The sequence below is a fragment of the Vulpes lagopus genome, chromosome 2 (assembly GCF_018345385.1).
Source record: "Vulpes lagopus strain Blue_001 chromosome 2, ASM1834538v1, whole genome shotgun sequence".
Taxonomy (NCBI): domain Eukaryota; kingdom Metazoa; phylum Chordata; class Mammalia; order Carnivora; family Canidae; genus Vulpes; species Vulpes lagopus.
Window position 1 is genome coordinate 161,694,820 of NC_054825.1, and position 23,296 is coordinate 161,718,115.

Sequence of the window (23,296 nt, forward strand, 5' to 3'; positions counted from 1 at the left end):
GCCCCAGGCTCTGACCATTCGCCGTTCGTCGTCAGTCTCGGAAGACCACGCCTTAACCGGCGCCCGCAATCCTCCGCTACTGAAGCCAAATAAACCCCCAAACGCTGGGGACGTCTTCACGCGCGTTCTCGCTTTCCCCGCCGGGCCCCTTGCTTGAGACCCACACCCGGTTGGGCGCGCCAGACCCCCAGCGCGCCCTCCCAACTGCGTCGGACTGTTGGGCTCTCCGCGCCCCGCGGGCCAGCGATGGGGACGTCGAGGGCTGCCAGGAGGGAGACTAGCGGCCTCGGGTCCTGCAGGAAGCGCGCGCCCCTCGCTTGGGGCCTGAGAGCCCGCGGCTGTGAGGTGACCACCGCTTCCTCACGGAGCATGTCTGGCGCTTCTGACTGGAGTGGCATGGCTGCCACCACCCTCCCTGGCGGAAAGAAATGAAACGGTCTTAAGGGCACCCGGGCGGGGCCTCCTCTCTTCTCAAAAGGGTCACAGGCGCAGAGCTAACTACTTTCCGGAGACGGGAACCTACCCAAGCCTGACGTGGCGTGGGGCGCGTTCTACTCCTGAGTTTGGAAGAAACAGCGCGCGGATGGTGCCCTGAGCCGTTAGGCAGGCGCCACGAGAAAACTCGTGAGTGCGGCCCGTTTGCGTAAAGTCCGGTGTTCAAATGCAAAGACCCCAGAGTGCTCCTCGCTGGATCTCCGTTGAATTTTCCTCTCTTTGTGCGTCTCCGTTACTCACACACCTGCCACAGGACACTTCTGGTCACCAGATGTTTGAAGGGATTTCCAGGACACCAGCTGGGTGTCCTGCAACGTTACTCGATTGTGACACGGTCTACCGGAACATAGTGTCAGATCCCACAGGTGAGGCGCCCAGCCCTACAGAGTGTGCCCATCTCCATTTTATATGCCAGTGGCAAGCAGCAGGTCTGCCCAATTTCTGACTTGGTTACTAGTGGGAGCTTCTCCCAGCCCCCTCCTCTGGTTCCATTAATTTGCGGCAGCAGCTCACAGAACTCAGAGGAACACTTGAACCAGTTTATTAAAGGCGATGATAAAGAATATACATGAACAGCCAGAAGAAGAGATACATAGGGTGAGACCTGGAAGGACCCATTCCAAGCACCAGAGCTTCTGTCTGTGGAGTTGTGGTATGTTACCCTCCCTGTACAAGAAGGTGTTCACCTACCTCAAAGTTCGCCTACTATTTGTGGATTTTATGGAGGCTTCCTCAGGTAAAATTGTTCAATTTTTAAAAAGATTTTATTATTTATTTACTTGACACAGGATAAGAGAGGGGAGAACACAAGTTGGGGGGGTTGGCAGGCAGAGGGAGAAGCAGACTCTCCCCTGCCCCCCCCAGCAGGGAGCTCCACATGGGGCTCAATCCGAAAACCCCAGGATCACCGTCTTAGCCAAAGGAAGACACTCAACCCACTGAGCCACCCAGGCGCCCCCTAAAATTGTTCAATTTTTGACTCAATTTCCTTCTCCTCTCTCTGGAGGATGGGGGGACATGTAGGGCTCAAAGTTCTTTTTTATTTTCCCAAAGATTTTATTTATTGATTCATGACAGAGAGGCAGAGACATAGGCAGAGGGAGAAGCAGACTGCCATGAGGGAGCCTGATACAGGATTTGATCCCAGGACCCTGGCATCAGGACCTGAGCCAAAGGCAGATGCTCAACCACTAAGCCACCCAGGTGCCCCAGGGCTCAAAGTTCTAAGTCTCTAACTATGGTTTAGTCTCTCCAGTGACCAGTCCCCATCCAGGAGCCATCCAGAAACCCACCCAGAGTTGCCTCATTAGAATAAATGCTCCTTGCACACTCATCATTTAGGAATTTACACAGGTTTCAGGAGTGGGTGCTACAAACGAGGGGAAGAGACCAATATCCCACAAGGTCAAATAGCCAACTTTAAAGAGTAAGTGCTAAATGATTCTACTACTCTCATAGTCTATAAATGACAAATTCTATAAATTTGTCTCTGATACCAGGGGTTAGGGTCACAGAAATACATGACTATGAATGGATAGCATGAGGGAGTTTGTGTTGACAAGACATTCTATGGTGTTGGTTATACAAGCCTACATGATAGTTTCTTAAAACTATATGTAAAAATCAAACAAAAACGAGTGTGTTAAAACTGGTGAGATCCAAGTAAATCCTGTGGTTAGAAGTGTTATAATAATTTCACTTTCCTCTATTTGATAATGAACTCTGGTTATGTAAGATTTTTACCTTTGGAAGTAGCTGACTGAAGAGCACTTAGGAAATCCTTGAAAAATTCCAGTTTTTGTGATTCTAAACTTATTTCAAATTCAAAATTGATGCTGCTTATAAACTTGATTAAACATATTGAGTTATACATATGAAATGAATATATTCATTTTGAAGTACTTCAGGTATTCTGCAATAACAAACTTGGAACTAGAGAAATTCAAAAGTTAAATATATAATGAAACAGGTATGGAATCCCCCTGTATTTTACATGTTAAAATTTAATCCATGGTGAAAGAAACTGCCACTATTAAAATTCATATAATCAATTATAAGGCAATCAGAAATATAGCTAAAATATCCTATTCTGAATGTTTCTGAGGCATATTATCTGTTATGTGTAGACATGACAATGCTCTCATTCATCACTTCTGGGAGGCTTCTTTCCTTGTTTGCTACTTTGTTAAAGTCTACCACATTGAATGTGTTCCTAGGTTATTTCTGAATGGATTTCCTGGGAAATATATTACTTCAAGCCCTGCTATATTTAGTGCCATAGGAAAGTACCTGTCTAGTGTGAACTGACATCTATTAAGGTCTTACTTCTGGGCACAGGTTTTCCCACAGTTATATTTCTACCAATAACAAATATTCATTCATGATCTGTGATGATGAACATAAAAGGGTCTACTTCCCATTGAAGGCTTTCTTAGTCTGCCACATTCATAGAATCTATTTCAATCTGTACTTTTTAGATTTAGATGTACAATGTCCTAAAATATTTTCATCAAAGCTGATTGTATGAGTTTTGTAAATTTTTTCATCTATATAAAATATGACACAATTGATCACTAAACATATCATTCTTTGCATTGTTATTCTTCATTACATACTATTATTATCTTCAGGGCCTACATCTGGCAACAGGTCATCCCAAAGTGACTATCTGTGAATTCTCTTATGTTTAACAAGGATTGACAAGTGGGCAAAAGTTTTCCCACAATCACTGCAGCCATAGGGCCTCTCTCCTGTATGTTTTCTTTGGTGAACATTGAGCCCTGACTTTGTAGTGAAGGCTCTCCCACAATCACTGCATTCATATGGTTTCTCTCCTGTGTGAATTCTCTGATGGGTAATGAGATCATTTTTGCGCAAAGAAAATTTTCCACATTCAGTACATGCAAAGGAAGTTTTTCCGGTGTGTAACCTCTGATGTTGTATGAGGCAGGTCTTCTTCCTGAAGGCTTTATCACATTCATTGCATTTGTATGGTTTCTCCCCAGTATGAGTTTGCTGATGTATACCTAGAGTGCTCTTCATGGTGAAGCCTTTTCCACATTCATTGCATATATACGGTTTCTCCCCAGTATGAGTTCGCAAATGTGCAATAAGCATGCTTTTCCCAGTTAAGCCTTTGCCACATTCATTACATATATAGGGTTTCTCTCCCGTATGAGTGCGCCTATGTACATTGAGATGACTCTTCTCTGTGAAGCCTTTTCCACATTCAGCGCATATATAGGGCTTCTCTCCTGTATGAGTTCGTTGATGTCCTATCAGCCGTATCTTTGCTGGAAAGCCTTTTCCACATACACCACATACATAGGGTTTCTCTCCTGTATGAGTGCGCTGATGTACAATCAGACGGCTCTTCACAGTGAAACCTTTCCCACAATCATTGCATATATATGGCTTCTCTGCAGTATGAGTTCGCTGATGTACAATGAGATCACTCTTCATGGTAAAGCCTTTTCCACATACACTACATACATAGGGTTTCTCTCCTGTATGTGTTCGCTGATGTCTGATGAGAGGACTCTTCAGGGTGAAGCCTTTTCCACACTCACTGCATGTGTAGGGTTTCTCTCCTGTATGAGTTCGCTGATGTACAATGAGACACTGCTTCATGGAAAAGCCCTTTCCACATTCACTACATGTATACAATTTCTCTTCTGTATGAGTTTGCTGATGTGTGATAAGACTGTTTTTCAAGGTGAAACCTTTCCCACATTCATTGCATATAAAAGGTTTCTCACCAGTATGAGTTCGGTGATGTGCAACAAGACGTCTCTTCTCAATGAAGCCTTTTCCACATTCACTGCATATATAAGGTTTTTCTCCTGTATGAGTTTTCTGATGCGTAGTGAGACTAAACTTTGTAGAGAAGGCTTTCTCACATAGGCTGCATCCATGAGGCTTCTCTCCTGTATGAGTTCGCTGATGATAAATAAGCTGACACTTCTTGATGAATGCTTTCCCACATTCATTACACATATAAGGCTTCTGTCCCAAATGAGTTTTCTGGTGTATACTGAACTGTGATTTCTTGAGGAATGTTTTGTCACATTCAGTACATTCATAATGTTTCAGTCCTGTATGAATTCTCTGATGTTCAGTTAGCCTGGACTTTCTAGAGAATGCTTTCCCACACAGATTGCACCCATGAGGTTTCTCTCTAGTATGAACTCTCTGATGATCAACGAGCTGAGACACTATGACAAAGGTTTTCCCACATTCACCACATACATGGGATTTCTGCATGTTGTGAGTTCTCTGCTGTTTAAAAACCTGGGAAGTATTGTTGATGGGTTTTACGTTTACAGGAGATTTAATTACACTATAAAATTGTTCATGGTTAGAATGAAGAAGGGATTTTCCATTTTCATTAAACTCAGTAGAGTTCTTTGAGTTTATACTCTGGCTTTCAAAACTTAAATTTGATTTTAAAGGTTTTTCACATAAGTCAAACATATAATTTTGCTTTAACAGGAAATGACTTTCACTCTGATTAAGAATATTTGCAAATGTATTATGTTCATAGCATTGTTCCACACTCTTCTGAATGCTTCGATTTTGCAAGTGACACTGCAGAGGATCATCAGCTTTCCTGATTTCTAGGAGAGAAAGGAACAATGAATCATTCTGTAATCTCTCATAATCTTGGCTTAGAATAAAACTAAATATGTCTTCATGTGGGGGTAGCTGGGTGGATCAGTCAGTTAAGTGTCTGACTTCAGCTCAGGTCATGTTCTTGGAGTCCTGGGATCCAGCCTTTTGTCCAGCTCCACACTCAGCGGGGAGTCTGCTTGTCCTTCTCCCTCTACCTCTCCCCCTACTCAGGTTTGTTCTCTCTCAAATAAGTAAAATCTTTTAAAAAAATTGTTAAAAATAGAACTACCCTATGATACAGCAATTACATTACTAGGTATTTAACCAAAGGATAGAAAAATACAGATTTGAAGAGGCATGTGAACCCCAATGTTCATAGCAGCATTATCAACAATAGCTAACTGATGGAAAGAGCCCAAATGTCTACCTGCTGATGAATGGATAAAGAAGATGTGGTGTATATATATATATGTTGCATATATATATATATATATGATATATAACATATATATAACATATATAACATGCAACAGAATATTACTGCCATCAAAAAGAATGAAATCTTGCCTTTTGCAATGACATGGATGGAGCTAGAGTGTATTATGCTAAGTGGAATAAGTCAGCCAGAGAAAACCAAATACCATAGGATCTCACTCATATGTCAAATTTTTTTTAAAAGAATTTATTTATATATTCATGAGAGACACAGAGAGAGGCAGAGACATAGGCGGAGGGAGAAGCAGGCAGGGAGCCTGATGGAAGATTTGATCCCAGGACCCTGGGACCACAACCTGAGCCAAAGACAAATACTCAACCACTGAACCACCCAGGTGCCCCCATATGTGGAATTTAAGAAACAAAACAAATGAATATACAGGAAGGAAAAAAAAAGAGAGAAAAGCAAACCATGAGACTCTTATCTATAGAGAACTGAGGGCTGGTGGAGGGAGGTAGGTGGGACGTGACCTAAATGAGTGATGGGTAGTAAGGAGGGTACTTGGTGATGAGCACTGGGTGTTATATGTGAGTGAGGATTAAATTCTACTCCTAAGGGGATCCCTAGGTAGCGCAGCGGTTTAGCGCCTGCCTTTGGCCCAGGGCGCGATCCTGGAGACCCGGGATCGAATCCCATGTCGGGCTCCCGGTGCATGGACCCTGCTTCTCCCTCTGCCTGTGTCTCTGCCTCCCTCTCTCTCTCTCTCTCTGGGACTATCATAAAAAAAAAAAAAAAAAAAAAAAAAAAAATTAAAAAAAAAAAATTCTACTCCTAAAATCAATAAATTTAAAAAAAAAAAGATAAAGATGATACACACACACACACACACACACACACACACACACACACAATGGAGTATTACTCAGCCATAAAAAAGGAAATCTTACAATGTGCGACAACATGAAGGGACCTAAAGAGTATAAGACTAAGTGAAGTATATCAGCCAGAGAAAGACAAATACCTTATGATTTTACCCATATGCGGAATTTAAGAAACAAAACAAATGAACAAAGGAAAAAGAAGCAAAAAAGTAGACTCTTAAATACAGAGAACAAACTAATGATTGCCAGAGGGAAGGTAGGTGGGAGGATGGGTTAAAGAGATAAGGGGAGTTAAGAGCAACTTACCTGGATGAGCACAGAGAAATGTATAGAATTGTTGAATCATTACACTGTATACCCAAAACTTATGTAACACTGTATGCTAATGATATTTGAATAAAAAAAAAAGAATCAGACTCAAGTTCTTAAAAAATTAGTGAAAATTCCATTTTGCCATCACTTTAGAAATTGATAAGTAACAATAAATGGGCACAGCCAGTGTCAGGGCATGGCTAAATTACAAATAAATAAATAATATGAAAACAAAAGCTTTAGGAAAATACATGCAGTGATAACACCTAATAATTAAAGGAAAATGTGAATTAGCAAAACCATGAAGGAAATCATTTAAAGTAGACAAAGTCGTGACCTAGTTTGGTTTGGAAATCATGTAGCATGCTAAAAAAGATATTTTCTTGTTAATCAAATGACCTTTACAAAGAGAGCTCAGGGGCACCTGGATGGCTCGGTTAGTTAAGCATCCAACTCTTAATTCCTGCTCAGGTCATGATCTCAGGGTTGTGATACTGAGCCCCAAGCCCAGTATGGAACCTGATTAAGATTCTCTTTCTTCCCCTCCTCCCACTCCCCCAAGTAAAGAAGAGAGTTCAGCAAGTAGAAAACATTTTTTTTAAAGATTTATTTATTCGTGATAGACATAGAGAGAGAGAGAGAGAGAGAGAGAGGCAGAGACACAGAAGGAAGGAGAAGCAGGCTCCATGCTGGGAGCCTGACGTGGAACTTGATCCTGGGACTCCAGGATCACGCCCTGGGCCAAAGGCAGGCGCTAAACCACTGAGCCACCCAGGGATCCCAAGTAGAGAACATTTAAGGTAATGAGGTAATGCCAGGTTAAGGAGAACTTTAAATAGGTAGTTGTGTCAAGATGAAAGAGAACCTAAATTTTATTTTATTTATTTTTTAAATATTTATTTATTCATGAGAGACACACAGAGAGAGGGGCAGAGTTATAGGCAGAGGGAGAAGCAGGCTCCACGCAGGGGCTGGGGCTCCAGGATCACGCCTTGAGCCAAAGGCAGACGCTTAACTGCTGAGCCACCCAGGTGTCCCGAGAACCTAAATTCTCGGGAATTTAGAAGAGGATGAGAGAAGGATGGAGAAAGGATGGAGAGAAGATGATTCTCATTCTCACACGCAATATGGGAAGACTTAGGCTAGCTGCCATGAAGAAAGGTAAAATCCATAGAAAAAAAACATGGATTAGACAATATTAAGAGAGAAGCCAATTTAGATGTCGCAGAGAAGGGAAAGGGGTTAATTCATGGGAATAGAGGAAGCTTGTAAGAGTTATGAGAACTGAGAAGAAAATGAAAATAGAAGTATGGAGAACCTCTGGGGTTTCTGGTAAAACAGTAGGGGAGGGGAGTCAAAGAATGACCTAAATGCACACCAAAAATCAGGTTATCATGGAGACAAAGAATCCAAGGTGGGGTCAGATGTTATGGAAGGAAAACATTATTTCCTAGTAAGGAAGGCAAGCATAGTAGTAAGAAAAAAGTGAAGTCGAAGCTGTTTCTTTACAGAGAGGCCTGGAATGTAGAATTTCATAGCAGGAGAGGTGGTAACAGGCAGAGACACTGTCACAGTGGATGAAGACGAGAAAGATTAGAAAATGATAGGAAGGGGCACCTGGCTGGCTCAGTCACTGAAGTGTGCGGTGCAACTCTTGATCTCAGAGTTAAGTTCAAGGTCCATCTTGGGAGTAGAGATTACTTAAAAATAAAAATCCTTAAAAAAAAAAATTAAAAAGAGTGTACCTGGTGGCTCAGTTGGTTGATTTCAGTTTTGATTTCGACTCCAGTCATGCTCTCAGGGTTGTGAGATGGAGATCTGTGTCAGGCTCTGTGCTCAGCAGGGAGTCTGATTGAGGATTCTCTCTCTTGTCTCCTTCTCCCACTATCCCCCCGCCCCGGCTCACATACACTCTCTCTCTAAAAATAAATAGATCTTTTAAAAAATAAAATTAAAAGAAAGTCCTAGGAAGATGACTATGTAAATAAACAAAACCAGGAAGTATATAAAGTAAACAGAGATCAGATCTTAAAAAAGGGGGCATATTTTCCCTAAACTTCAACAAAGAAAAAGAGTTCTCATATGGGAAGAAAGATAGAGGGACTATTTACATTTCCTCAGATACTGTCATGGTTCTGAGGCCTTCTCTGACTGACCAGAATACTACTACAGCTGCCCATCTTGCCAGTTCTCACTTACCTGGGCAGATTCGACTGTGGATTTCATCTTCTATCATCGAAAGTTCTCCTCCTCGTTCCAACTTGGACAGTGCATCTGGTTTGCTGGCTTGATATCCTGTTCATGAAAAAAGATAAAAGACTCAATGGACTGGGGTACAGCAAGAAGGGATAATGTTACATTTTAGGGACTTAACAGGTAACATCAAGGCTATTCTCTCAAAAGATGGGATATTATACCCTCTTAGCTGAGGCAAGAGAAGGATCTGAGAATCTACTGATTCAAAGTACAAAAGAGTTAAGTAGATGAGAAAGAAAAAGCCACTGGCAGAACACCCTGTGAGTGCCACAGGGAAGCTGTCCTCACCCACTGACACCAGATTTCTATAGTTCTCCAACATCATGTCCCAGTACAGGTCCTTCTGAGCAGGGGCCAGGAGCTGCCATTCCTCCCAGGTGAAGTCCACAGCCACATCATCAAATGTGAGGGATTCCTGTTAAACACAGTTATGTTTAATGAAGTGAAATTCTTGTGGCGATATGGAAAAAACAGATAAAGGAAATTATTCTGTTCATTTCACCATATAGGAAATGGGTGATTTTTATTCCTTAATACATTGTGATAGAAGAAATCTTGTAAAATATTATGTCATTGTGCAATTTTCTATTCAACAAACTTGAAAATTTAAGAAAGTTTCTGTTACACATACCATTAAATCTTCCTGCTAGTGTAAGAACATCTGTAATCTATATATATTTGAGCATCTGTTTGCCAGTACTGAACTATATAATACTTATAAGTAGATGAATACATTTCTAAATTCACCGTGAGCATTTGAGCCAATACCAAAACCAGTAATGAGGAGACTGCAGATGCTAGAATCACAAGACAATATATACTAATTTCAGTGACTAATAAAACAAAAGTAACTGTACAAAACATATAATAAAGCAAAAGGATTCTCCCATACCTTGTCCTATGCTTCTTTTCCATTTGGCTGTTCCCACTTTGTATCCTTTACAATAAACTGGAAAATGTGAAGTAAAGTATTTTCCTGAGTTATGTGAGCCACTGTAGTTAATTATCAAACTCAACAAAGGGATTGTGGGAAACTGTGTATTTGTAGCCAAGTCAGAATACTTGGCATCTGAAATGAGGGCAGTCTTGCAGGGCTGAGCCCTATAAACTTGTACAATAGTATAATAGTAACTCCATGTAGTCAGTGTCAAGATTGAATCAAATTGCAGATTGGTGGTGTCTGGAAAGTTGGAGAACTGGTCATTGGTGTGGAAAAACTCACATATTTGGTGTCACAAGTGTTGGCAGTAGAAACATCACAGTAATGCCTACCATGTAACTTACCAAAATTCTCTTGTGATGACTGTCAGAGATATTTGCAGCACACTGCTAGCTAATGTGATCTACAGGGTCTCACAGTCACATATATTAGAACATGAATCACAAAGTATGAAACCTATGAAAAATAGGTTCCTGCTCCTACTTTGCCCAGAATTCTCCAGATCCTGCTATTCTCAATTTAAACTTTTCTTTTTAATTGCACTGATTTTTTTTTTTTTAAATGGGTCTCTACAAATCTATTGAGAAATTAAGGAAAGAATAAAAGAAACCAAAAAATCACCTGGGCCTGGATCATCTTCTGATTTTGGGAAATTGCTAGTAACTGGGATGCTCTGACTTTAGCTCTTCTGGATCAGCTCTACATTTCTGTTCAGAAATCTTGGTTTTCAGTCAAGGGTTTCCCCAGAAATGATGTTATATTACCCAAGTCTTGGAATCTTCTCCTTTCTTCCCTTCATCCCTTTTGTTCCTGGGGAGCCAGTACCTACAGACTGAAAAGCAAATTACTTAGATAGTGGCACATTATCTTTAGGCTCAGATCTTGTCACTGTTGCTGAGCATCCACCTTAAACCAAGCCCCCAAAAGATCTGTCTTTTTATTAAATGCTCTGGGTCAAGAAAACATAACATTCAGAATGTTTGAGAAGCACGCTTTTCTTCTGTAGAGTAGAAATGGTATGATTGTCAAAAGGAATGTGGGACAGAGACCCAGAACAGTGTAATGCCCAATGGCAGGGGACTCCTCAGGCAGATCAATTTTACGAAAGAGGGCATACAGACAGTTAATATATAGACATCTCAATTTTATTTTTTTAAGTTTTATTTATTTACTTATTCAGAAAGAGAGAGCACCTGTGAACAGGAAAGTGACAGAGAAAAAGAGAATCCCAAGCAGAAGCCATGCACAGCACTGAGTCCAACACAGGGATCAATCTCATGACCCTGAGATCATGCCTCGAGCTGAAATCAAGAGTTGGACCCTAAACTGACTGAGCCAACCAGGCACCTCCACATTTTTATTTTAAATCATGCATGTCCATCTACCTCTTCAAAAGTCTTTTTACATCCCAGGATGCATTCACTTGATTTTGAGAAGATCATGCAAAGCAAATAATAAGCACCATTTTACTTAATTTCTCATTACCATCTACTTTTTGATACTGTTGAGTAATAAATATTAACCTATATAGCATAGTCAGAAAAATATTCCTTAGAAATAGAACTGAAAGACATTTTCAGACAAAAGAAGAAAGAATTCTTCTTCACAGAAGGCCTGTGTTATAGCAAACATGAATGTTCTTCAAGCAAAAGGAAAGGATCCTCCAACATAACCACAGGAGCAAGAAGGAGTCGAGAGAAACAAAACTGATATGTAAGAGTTTAAGTCTAAATTAGTACCAAATAGGGATGCCTGGGTGGCTCAGCGGTTTAGCACCTGTCTTCGGCCCAGGACATGATCCTGGAGTCCTGGGATCGAGTCCCACATCAGGCTCCCTGCATGGAGCCTGCTTCTCCCTCTGCCTATGTCTCTGCCTCTGTGTGTGTATGTGTGTGTGTGTGTGTGTGTGTCTTATGAATAAATAAATAAAAATCTTTAAAAAAATAATAAATTAGTACCAAATAGGAACATAAAAATGATCATCTCTCAGGAGGTCTTATCTATTTTTTAAAACATCTTATTTATTTGAAAGAGAGAGCACGAGTGGGGGAGGGCAGGGGAAGAGGGAGAAGCAGACTTCCCACTGAGCAAGGAGCCAGACATGGGGCTTGATCCCAGGATCCTGCGATCATGACCTGAGCTGAAGACAGACACTTAACCAACTGAGCTACCCAGGCACCTCTCTCAGGACTAACTCTATAAAGAGTTAAAATAGTCCATGAAAGCGTATAAATTAGGAAGTGGGTAAATGAAAAACTGTTCTAAGATCTCTGTATAGATAGAAAAAAGTATAAAAGAACTAATTCCTGGAGTGCCTGAGTGGCTCAGTCACTTCAGCGTCTGACTCTTGATTTCAGCTCAGGTCATGATCTCAGGGTGGTGAGATTGCACCATCTCTACCCCTCCCAGCATCCCCCATCACACCCCGCCACCCCACCAATGCCAAGCACAGACAAGCATCCTCTCTCTGTCTAAAAAAAAAGTACTAATTACTACAATAGTTTGACAAATAAAAACTGTAAGTTATTTTGCAATCTCTCATGTAAGGAATAAAACTAATATATTTGTTAAAACATGCATAATTCCCATGTTAAAAGAGAAAAAAATATATAATGCACATGGTTTCTGTAGCAACTACTCAATTCTACCATTGCAGCTTGAAAACAATCATATTAAAAAAAAATAGTGTGTCTGAGTTCCAATAAAATTTATTAACAAAAACAGGCACTGGACCAGATTCAATTCATGGGCTCTACTTGCCCAACTCCAATCGGAACACAAAAGCCATATAATCATCTAAATCACAGTCAGTAACATAGGGCCTAGACCACCTGTTTTTGGAAATAAACTTTTATGAGAACACAGATCCATTTGTTGACTATTGTCTCAGTCAGGTGGTTTTCACACTATAATGGCAGAGTTGAGAATTTGTGTCTGGAAACATTACCCAATATGGCACTGTTTGAAAAAATAATCAGGGACGCCTGGGTGGCTCAGTGGTTGTGCGTCTGCCTTTGGCTCAGGTCATGATCTCAAGATCTGGGATCCAGTCTCAAACTGGGCCCCCCAAAGGGAGCCTGCTTACCCCTCTGCCTATGTCTGCCTCTCTGTGTCTCTCATGAATAAATAAATAAAAATCTTAAAAAAAAAATAATCAAAGATGACTTCTGAATATATAAAGAGGCAAATTATCAGTATTCACCTAACATGTCTATATACCTCTTTAGGCAGGTGGCTGATTACAATGTTTAAATGGAAAAATTCTAGGGGTGCATAGGTAGCTCAGTTAAGCATCTGGCTTCGACTTGGTCATGATCCCGGGGTCCTGAAATCAAGCACTGCATCAGGCTCCCTGCTTATCCCTCTCCCTCTGCTGCTCCCCTCTGCTTGTACTCTCTCTCCGTCAAATAAATAAATATTTTTAAATAAATAAATAGAAAAATTCTATACCATCCTAAAGCACACATAAGTCAAGGTTAGTGTTAAAGAACAGGATATTTCATGGGAATAATTTAAAATAAGAGCATGTATGTATTTTTTGTTTTTTAATTTTTTTTTTTTATTTATTTATGATAGAGAGAGAGAGAGAGAGAGAGAGAGAGAGGCAGAGACACAGGCAGAGGGAGAAGCAGGCTCCATGCACCGGGAGCCCGATGTGGGACTCCATCCCGGGTCTCCAGGATCGCGCCCTGGACCGAAGGTAGGCGCCAAACCGCTGCGCCACCCAGGGATCCTCAAGAGCATGTATGTTTTAATCAGACAATTATCAGCATTCTATAATTAAAATAAAATTTCTGTTGCTAGATCATTAATGTAAGTTCACAGCTTGAAAGTTTTCATACTTAAAAAAAAAGGGGGAGGCAGAGAGAGACAAAATGAGTTATAAATACAAATTTTACAAAGCACAAAACCATAAATATGGGGAAATTATCAGCCTTTTTACTCAAATATACTAGGTTCCTGCCTTCACAGATCTCTATTTTAGGTATTTTACTTCACTTAATCTTCAAAACCACCCCTGAGGGAGAGATTTTAACTTCCTTTTGCTATCAAGGAAAGAGACACAGGTCACACCAATCACACAATGGGATTTGAAAAATCAGATTCATTTCAGGGGTGCCTGGGTGGTTCAGTCGGTTAAGTGTTTGCCTTTACCTCAGGTCATGATCCTGGGATAGAGCCCCTTGCCCTACTCCCCGCTCAGTGGGAAGTCTGCTTCTCCCTCTCCCTCTGCCCCTCCAGTTTGTTTTCTCTCTCAAATCAATAAATAACATCTTAAAACAAAAATCAGATTCATTTCATTCCAAAATTCACTTTCATCTCACTTCTCAGCAAGCCAAAACTATGTATAAATAAGATCTCTGTTCATTAAGTAAACAAAGGAAATGAGTAAAAAGCTATTAAAATTCTGTTACTCAAGTAATTGCAGAGGCATTTAGGGTAACAGTAGAGGGGTGCACCTGTCTTTAAAATGCACCAAAACCGGGCAGCCCCGGTGGTGCAGCGGTTTAGTGCCGCCTGCAGCCCAGGGCGTGATCCTGGAGACCCCGGATCAAGTCCCACGTCGGGCTCTCTGTATGGTGCCTGCTTCTCCCTCTGCCTGTGCCTCTGCCTCTCTCTGTCTCTATGAATAAATAATAATTAAAAAAAATCTTAAAAAAAATGCACCAAAACCAAAAAGAGAAGACTGATTCATGATGTGCCTGGAGGGTGTTAAGCTTCTGACTCTTGATTTTGGCTCAGGTCATGATCTAAGGTTTGTGAGATGGAGCCCAGCTTCTGGCTCTCTATTGGGCATGGAGGCTGCTTGGGATTCTCTCTCTTCCTCTTGCTCAGCACCTCCCCAACTCTTAAAAAAAAAAAAAAAGACTCATTCATGAACAGAGGATGGATAGAGGGTTAGGTAACAGAGCTAGTCTAGTAGGACGTTAATGGTAGGATTTAGGTGGTAGGTATATAGATGGGTACGTTAACATTCTTTCAGTATTTCTGTATGCTTGAAATTTTTCCATACTAAAATGTTAGGTGGAGAGAAAGATATTGTAATAAGAATTTAGTTGGGTGGCCAAGAAGCAAGGAAATGTTTAAAGTTAATGGATCTTTTACATTATAGAAAATTATAAGGAAAAGGGAGTCAGAAAGTAATAACACAGTTACAACTTCGATAAAAATAGTCTACATTAAAGATGAAAGTCAGGGGCACAAACCCATGAGTAAATGCATAATCATAAACTGTCCCCCCCGCCAAAAAAATAAAACGCCCCCAAAATGATACCTAAACACTTCAAACATCTCACCTTTATATAAACACATGCAAACTCTGAGTAAGAATCCACTCATAATACCACCGATTCATACATCAAAAATGATTTATAAATGTTTATTACATGAAACCATGTAATAGAGAAAATCATAGTACCAGGTACACAACGTATCTGAATTACCAATATTAAGCACATATTATAAAAGCCTCAAATTGAAATCTACTAAGATCTTGAAAAGGATTATCCCTGGGGAACGGAACTTAACAGTGACAATGGATGTTATTTCACTTATGTCAGAGTCTGAAAAAAAAAAATATCCAAGAGCAATGTGCAGGAATCTTGCAGGACAAAGGATAAAAGGCTGCATTTAAATATAAAACTGCGGGATCCCTGGGTGGCGCAGCGGTTTGGCGCCTTTGGCCCAGGGCACGATCCTGGAGACCTGGGATCGAATCCCATATCGGGCTCCCGGTGCATGGAGCCTGCTTCTCCCTCTGCCTGTGTCTCTGCCCCTCTCTCTCTCTGTGACTATCATAAATAAAAAAATTTAAAAAAAAATAAATATAAAACTGCTATTAGGGCAGCGCCAGTGGCTCAGCGTTTTAGCGCCGCCTTCAGCCCAGGGTGTCATCCTGGAGACTCAGGATCGAGTCCCACATCAGGCTCCCTGCATGGAGCCTGCTTCTCTCTCTCCTCTCTGCGTAAAATCTTTAAAAATAAATAAATAAAACTGCTATTAGATATGCTGGATCATTATCCTCGCCAAAAAACTTTGATTTCTGAAAGTTCGAAAGTAATGGGTGATGCTGGCTGCCAAAGAGGGTTTAAAAACTAGAACCGAAGGCGGGACTTGGGGCTACAGGGCAGAAGGGGGATGCAAACGCATCTTGCTTCGGTGCCAACGGCCGGGGTCCCGGCTCAGCACGCGCTGGCCCAGCCCCCGGCCTTCAGGCGCAACCTACACTCGCACCCGCGCCCCGGACGCCCCACCCCATCCTTCAGGAACCCCACAGACCCCTGCACGTGAATCCCCAAAGAAGCTCCTCATTTTTGAGCCTGGAACAAAACCGCACCTCGCGCAGCCTTCCTTGACAGCCACCATGCTCCGGCTCGCAATCTCCGAGTCCCAGAAAGCACACGGCCCCCAAATGTGCCCTCAGCACCAGGTCGCTGTTTTCCAGAGATCTTGAACCACGAACACCGAAAGCACCTCCTGACCGAGGCCACCCGCACCCCAAGCGCGGAAGAACGCCCACCCACGCCTTCCTCCCGCTGGAATCCCAGCCGCATCACCCAAGGCGAGCGCCGACCGACCCTCCTCGGCCGTGGTCCACGAATACACCCAACACTGACCTGATTTTCACCACACACCACCGCGACCGGCCAGCGCCTGAACTTACTTCGCTGAACTTCGTCCGCGTCCCTCCGCACCACAGGACGGTGGCCAACAAGGGTCTGAGGCATTTCTAGAGAAAAGACAACTGTATTCTTGGCTTTTCCGCTGCGTCAACATGGCTGCGCCCTGGCCGTTTCCCACGGGGGCGGCCATCTTGGATCACGGCCCTACTGAACGCCCACGGGCCTCTTCGGCGCCCGCGAGGAGGGGCAGCTGGGAAAGTGTAAGGGCCCTTCCGTCCCGGCAGAAACGCACAGGTGTGTCCAGGCTGAATCTTATATGACACGAAGACGGCGAGGGGAAGATCCCTTTCAGGGAGCCGACTGGAAAATTAAATTAGACGGCTCAGTTGGCGCTGTCCTGTTGAGGACCGGGAGGTATTTGTCCGGCACGGAACTCGTTTAGGAAAAGGCGAACCCACCCAGAGAAGCTTCCTCCACTGAGTTTCTAGCAAAAATAGGCTTGAAGCGACTTTTGGGCAAAAAATGACGACCAGAGAAGCCTTGAGGGCACAGGGATGGTGGTCACTGACTAGGAAATAAAAACGCTGGAACGCGCCAGATAGGCTTGGGGGAGCGAAATGGGGGAAAGTTAGTGCCCAGGGTGTAGGGCTGAACCTAGGCGGAGCTTTCCCTGGGCCCAGAGAGGAAGGCAGGCTTTGAGGACCAAGGGCCGGAAACAAGGTAGAATGGGGAGAAGGGCTTGTGCGTATGACGGAGTAATTGCCACACTTTTCCAGGCAGTGTACCAGTTTCTGTTCCCACCATCAACATGAGATCCACTCTCCACATCCTGTTATAAAGGGAATAAGAAAAAGACCAACCTAGTATTTAAACAGCTCAGTAATAAGCCATTTATCTTTTTACATTGGAATTACCCGATTTTTTAAATGCGTCCAACATTCAAATAAAGGCAAAGTAAACATGAAACAAAAATATTTTAAACCTTAAGTCATAAAGGTTGAACAATGAATATGGCGAGGCCATGGGATACAGGCATTCTATCATGCTAAGCCTAAATCTTATTTTACTCATACTGCCTAGGTAGGTAAGTATTGTCTACCACATACAGCTTTGAATGAACTGTTACTATCCTGCTTATCATGGTTGGGAGTTAAAAATGCACACTACATTTAATATTAGGTATTTGATGTGTTTTAAGGGAGGCAGGATATAAATCTAAAATGTTTTTTGTGGGGATCCCTGGGTGGCGCAGTGGTTTGGCGCCTGCCTTTGGCCCAGGGCGCGATCCTGGAGACCCGGGATCGAATCCCACGTCGGGCTCCCTGCATGGAGCCTGCTTCTCCTTCTGCCTCTCTCTCTCTCTGTGTGACTATCATAAATAAAAAATAAATAAATAAATAAATAAATAAATAAATAAAATGTTTTTGGAGCACAATTCTGCAATTATCCAATTTAAACAATCTATTTTAGCTAGGAATTTTAAAGAAATGATTCAGTAGAAAAACTTTTTGAGAACATGTACAAGGATAATTATAGCATCGATGTCCACAATTTTAGGAAACACTCTTCTGCTTGTAACATAATACTTTTTCATCTCTATATTCACACGTTTGGATAGCATCCTCTCCTAGTGACCGACCAATGTGTCCAATAGGACAATAACAAAAAGGATAAAACTGGATTTGCTCAAGGAGTTATGGTCTATCTCTTGGAGGTCTTCTAACACATTAGAATAAAGCCCAAGCTAACTTCTTGCAGCATGAGAGACTGAATCACCCCATTCCAGTGGAAGCTTAGATGTATAAAAAAAGCCAGCTAGCTCTTGCAGCCTCTATCCAGGCAGCCCCACCAGATAATCCAACCCTAGACCCATACTACAGAATTAGTAAATGTTTAGGAAATTAGTTTCATAATGCAATCAAAGGTAACTAATACCAGGACGCCTGGGTGGCTCAGTGGTTGAGCATCTGCCTTCTGCTCAGGGAGTGATCCCGGGGTCCTGGGATTGAGTCTTGTATTAGGTTCTGTGTGGGGAGCCAGCTTCTCCGTCTATGTCTCTGCATCTGTGTCTCTCATGAAAAAATAAAATCTTTTTAAAAACCCAAAAAACAAGTCACCTACTGATATGCTTCATATTGGTATTAGTTATCTTTTTTTTTAAGATTTAAAAATTTTTTTATTTATTCATGAGAGACACACCAGAGAGGCAGAGACATAGGCAGAGGGAGAAGCTGGCTCCCCAGAGGGAGCCTGATACAAGTCTCAATCCCAGGACCCCAGGATCACTCCCAGAGCAGAAGGCAGGTGCTCAATCACTGAGCCACCCAAGTGCCCCTAGTAGGTGATTTGTTAAATAAATCATAAATGTCCCTTCATGAACAGCATACAGACAAAAAAAGAATGGACACTGTGAACTGATGCAGCCACTATGTAAAACAGTATGAAGGTTCCTCATAAAATTAAAACTACCACCTGATCCACTAACTCTATTTGTATTTACCCAAAGGAAATGAACTCACTCTCTCAAAAGGACAGCTGTTTTCCCATGCTCATTGAGGCATTATTTACAATAGCCATAGCATCAAACCCTAAGTGTCCTATACAAATGAATGAAGAAAATATGGTACACAACTGAATGTTATTCAGCCATAAAAAAGAAAACTCTGCCATTTATAACTCATGAATAGACCCTGAGGGTATTACGTTAAGTGAAATAAGTCAGAGAAAGTTCAGTACTGTATGACCTCACTTATATGTGGAATCTAAAAGAAAAAAAAAAAACTCTAGAGGAAAATTGGTGGGGGTACATTGTGGATGAAGGTAAAGGCAGTCAAAAGGTACAAGAGAAATAAGTCTAAAAAAAAAAGAAATAAGTCTAATAATAGTGATGTGTTGAACATCATTGGCCATTAGGGAAATGAAAGTTAAGCTCAAGATTGTTTACTACTATATAACAAGGGAACAGTTACTGTAAAATACAGCAAAACTACCAAGTGCTGGGGAGTATGGAGAGCAACTGAGTCTCTATGTTGCTAGTAGAATGGCTAAAATAAAATATACAGTTGACCCTTGAGCAACATGGGTTTGAACTGTATGAGTTCACGTATATGTGAATTTTTTTACAGTGTAGTACTGTGTATTTTCCTTACAACTTTTTTGTTAGGCTTTATAAACTTTTTAAATCTCCAGTGTAATTAATGTAGTGTTATATTAGTTTCAGGTGTACAATATAGTGATGCAACAATTCAATATTCAGTGCTCACCACATTTAAGTGTACTTTAAAAAAAAATTTTTTTTTATTTATTCATGAGAGACACAGAGAGGCAGAGGGAGAAGCAGACTTCATGCAGGGAGCTCTTTGTGAGACTCAATCCTAGGACTCCAGGATCACGACCTGGGCCAAAGGCAGGTGCTAAACCGCTGAGCCACCCCAGGGATCCCCAAGTGTACTTTTTAAAAATTTTATTTATTTATTCATGAGAGACAGAGAGAGAGGCAAAGGCAGAGGGAGAAGCAGGCTCCATGCAGGGAGCCTGATGTAGGACTCAATCCTGGGACTCTGGGATCATGCCCTGGGCCGAAAGCAGGCGCTAAACCACTGAGCCACCCAGGTGTCCCACCCAAGTGTAAATTTTTAAAAACGATTTTGAGGGCAGCCCGGGTGGCTCAGCAGTTTAGCACCACCTTCAGTGCAGGGCCTGATCCCGGAGACCCAGGATCGAGTTGTCAGGCTACCTGCATGGAGCCTGCTTCTCCCTCTGTCTGTGTCTCTGCCTTGCTCTGTGTCTCTCATGAATAAATAAAATCTAAAAAAAGTAAAAATAATAAAGATTTTGAGAGACAGCATGAACAAGGAGAGGGAGAGGAAGAAGCAGGCTCCCTGCTGAGCAGAGAGCCCCATCCATCCCAGGACCCTAGGATTATGACCTTAGCCAAAGGCAGTTGCTTAACCAACTGAGCCACTCAAGCACCCACATTAAGCATACTCTTAATCCCTTTTTCCTCTCTTTCTCCCACCGACCTCCACTTGTAACCATCCATTTTTGTTCTCTATATTTAAGAGTTTGGGTTGTTTTTGGTCTTTATTCATTTGTTCTGTTTCTTAATTCCACATATGACATGAAACCATATGGTCTTTATCTTTCTTCCCCCGAAGTCTGGTTTTCTTAATAACATTTTCTTTTGGGAATCCCTGGGTGGCTCAGCGGTTTAGCGTGCCTTTGGCCCAGGGCGCGATCCTGGCGTCCTGGGATCGAGTCCCGCGTCGGGCTCCCGGCAAGGAGCCTGCTTCTCCCTCCTCCTGTGTCTCTGCCTCTCTTTCTCTATGTCTATCATAAATAATTAAATAAATCTTAAAAAAAAATAATAATTTTCTTTTCCTTATCTTTTAGTATATCTTTTAGTATATATATCTTTTATCTTTTAGTATATAGCACATATAATGTACAAAATATGTTTTTGTCGATTGTTTGTGCTATTGGTAAGGCTTCCAGTCAAGAGTAGTTACAGTATATGTATGTGGATTCTCAACTGCATGAGGGTTGGTGCCCCTAACTCTCACATTGTTAAGGTGTCAATTGTACTGAATACCAAGTGCTGGAGAGGATACAGAACAATATTTCATATACTGCTAGTGAGAATGTAAAAGAGTGCAATCACACTGGAAGAAAGTAGTTTCTTTTAAGGCTAAACACAACTTACCATAGATTCCAACAATCATACGCCTGAATATTTATTGTAGAGAAATGAAAATTTATGTTCACACAAAACCCTGTATGCAGATTTCATACCATCTTTACAATAGCCGAAACCAGGAAATCTCTTCCAAGAGTGAAGGGGTATACAAACTGGTCATCCAGTATGTTATTACTTAATAAAAATAAAACAACCATCCTCCAACTCATGTAAGTCTTCACAGCAAGTTGCCAAATGACAAAAACATGAAGAGCTTACATACCTCCTACTTTTTAAAAATTTATTTATTTATGAGAGACACAGAGAGAGAGAGGCAGAGACATAGAGAAAGAGGCAGGCTCCATGCAGGGAGCCTGATGTGGGACTTGATCCCGGGACCCTAGGATCACGTCCTGGGCCAAAGCCAGGTGCTTAACCACTGAGCCACGCAGGTGTCCCTATACTTCCTATTAATAAAAAACTATAAATTTGTATATAGTCAATATTGTAATAACTTTTATGGAAAAATTATAAGATTATATAAATACAACACAAAATATATAAAATTCAATTGTATAAATGATTTTTATAACATTCATAAAATTATACAATTATACTGATAGCAAACAGGTAAGTGGTTATGAGAGGTAGGTTTGCATAAAGGGTATGAGCATAAAAAAGTATAATGAGGGAGTCTGTTGATTACAGCTTTGTATCATAGTTGTGGTATATGTAATAAAACTTAGAATTACAATATTAAAAAAAAAAACACATGAAAATCTAATGAAATCCAAATAAGGTTAAGGGTTTAGCTAATGGTATGTTACCAATGTCATTTTCCTGGATTCAAAAATAAGATGTGGTTTATATAAATGTTTTTATTGGGAGACATTAGGTAAAGGATACCAAGGATCTCTGGACTATTTTGTAGTTTCTTATAAGTTAAAATGATTCCAAATTAAACATTTTATAAAAATAAATTGGAAGGTGGTTTTATAAAATATTTGGTCATATTTATAAACTTAGTTAAGTACAAATACCTATTATTTTATAAATTTAAAATGTTCAGTTTCCTTTTAAACTACCTCAATATGCTGAATTTACAATTAAGTTTAGAGCCAAGGAAAGGTAAAAAAAAATCATATAATACAGGGTAGTCCTAGAACACTCCACACAATACTCTGCATTGTATGTAATAATAAATATTAATCAGTGATGAGGAAGCAGACTACTTTTTAAAATTATGGAATTACTGAAAAAGACACTAGATGAAGGTTTCAAGTATCATTTGAAAATGTACATCAGGTGAATTATCTGATTTCTAATGAGGTCTGACTTGTAACATTAAAAGCACTCCCAACATTTACCACTTTCACAGGACTTAATTCCTTCATGAGTTCTCGGATATTTGACTACAGGTACTCTCCAGTTAGCATGTTCATGAAGTTTTAATTTCTGTATCATTTCCTGACAAAACAAAGCAGAATGTATCACTGACATCCTGCCATAAAAGTTTTTCTCCAGTGTGAATTCTGACACAGAGGTCTTCTTTCTGGATAAAAGCTTTCCTATGATCATCATTTTTTAAAAAATCATATTTCTATGAACAATAAGCTCACTGATGATTTAGGACGATCCCTGATAATAAAGTCTACCTTCCCACTGAAGGCCTTCCTAGTATCCGCATTCACAGAATTTGTATCAGTACACACTTTTCAGAATATAATAAAGCTACAAAGTTTTGCTCAATGCATTTCCATGTTGAATGCATCAGTTTTTCAAACATGTTTTCACTGACAGAAAATATGAGGTAAGGATCACTAAAGGCACTAAACCACTTTCACTGTAGCCACCGGATTTACCTCCTGGACAAGTAATCTCTGCAGGGTACACATCTGACAACTGGCAGTACTATGATCACATTCCAATCTCCTGGAAGCACTGATGGTTAATGAAGCCTTGGTTGCCACAGTCATCACATTCACAGGGATACTGTTTTGTAGGAGTTCACTCATAAGTAATGAGCTGCGACTCTGTGTTAAAAGAACTTCCAACCTGACTGAATCT

General features: G+C 41.1%; 1 protein-coding gene across 1 annotated transcript in view; it reads right to left on the bottom strand.

Annotated features, from left to right (window-relative positions):
- Positions 1–1,020: 1,020 nt before the first annotated feature.
- Positions 1,021–23,296, bottom strand: part of LOC121478828 — a 37,931-nt gene continuing 15,655 nt past the window's right edge. Inside the window, 8 exon segments of the mRNA XM_041734199.1 lie at positions 1,021–5,111; positions 8,935–9,030; positions 9,280–9,406; positions 10,553–10,619; positions 12,688–12,762; positions 16,295–16,661; positions 17,209–17,383; positions 23,092–23,296. Of these exon segments, the coding sequence (XP_041590133.1) occupies positions 3,160–5,111; positions 8,935–9,030; positions 9,280–9,406; positions 10,553–10,619; positions 12,688–12,762; positions 16,295–16,661; positions 17,209–17,383; positions 23,092–23,296 (3,064 nt within the window). The 3' untranslated portion in view covers positions 1,021–3,159.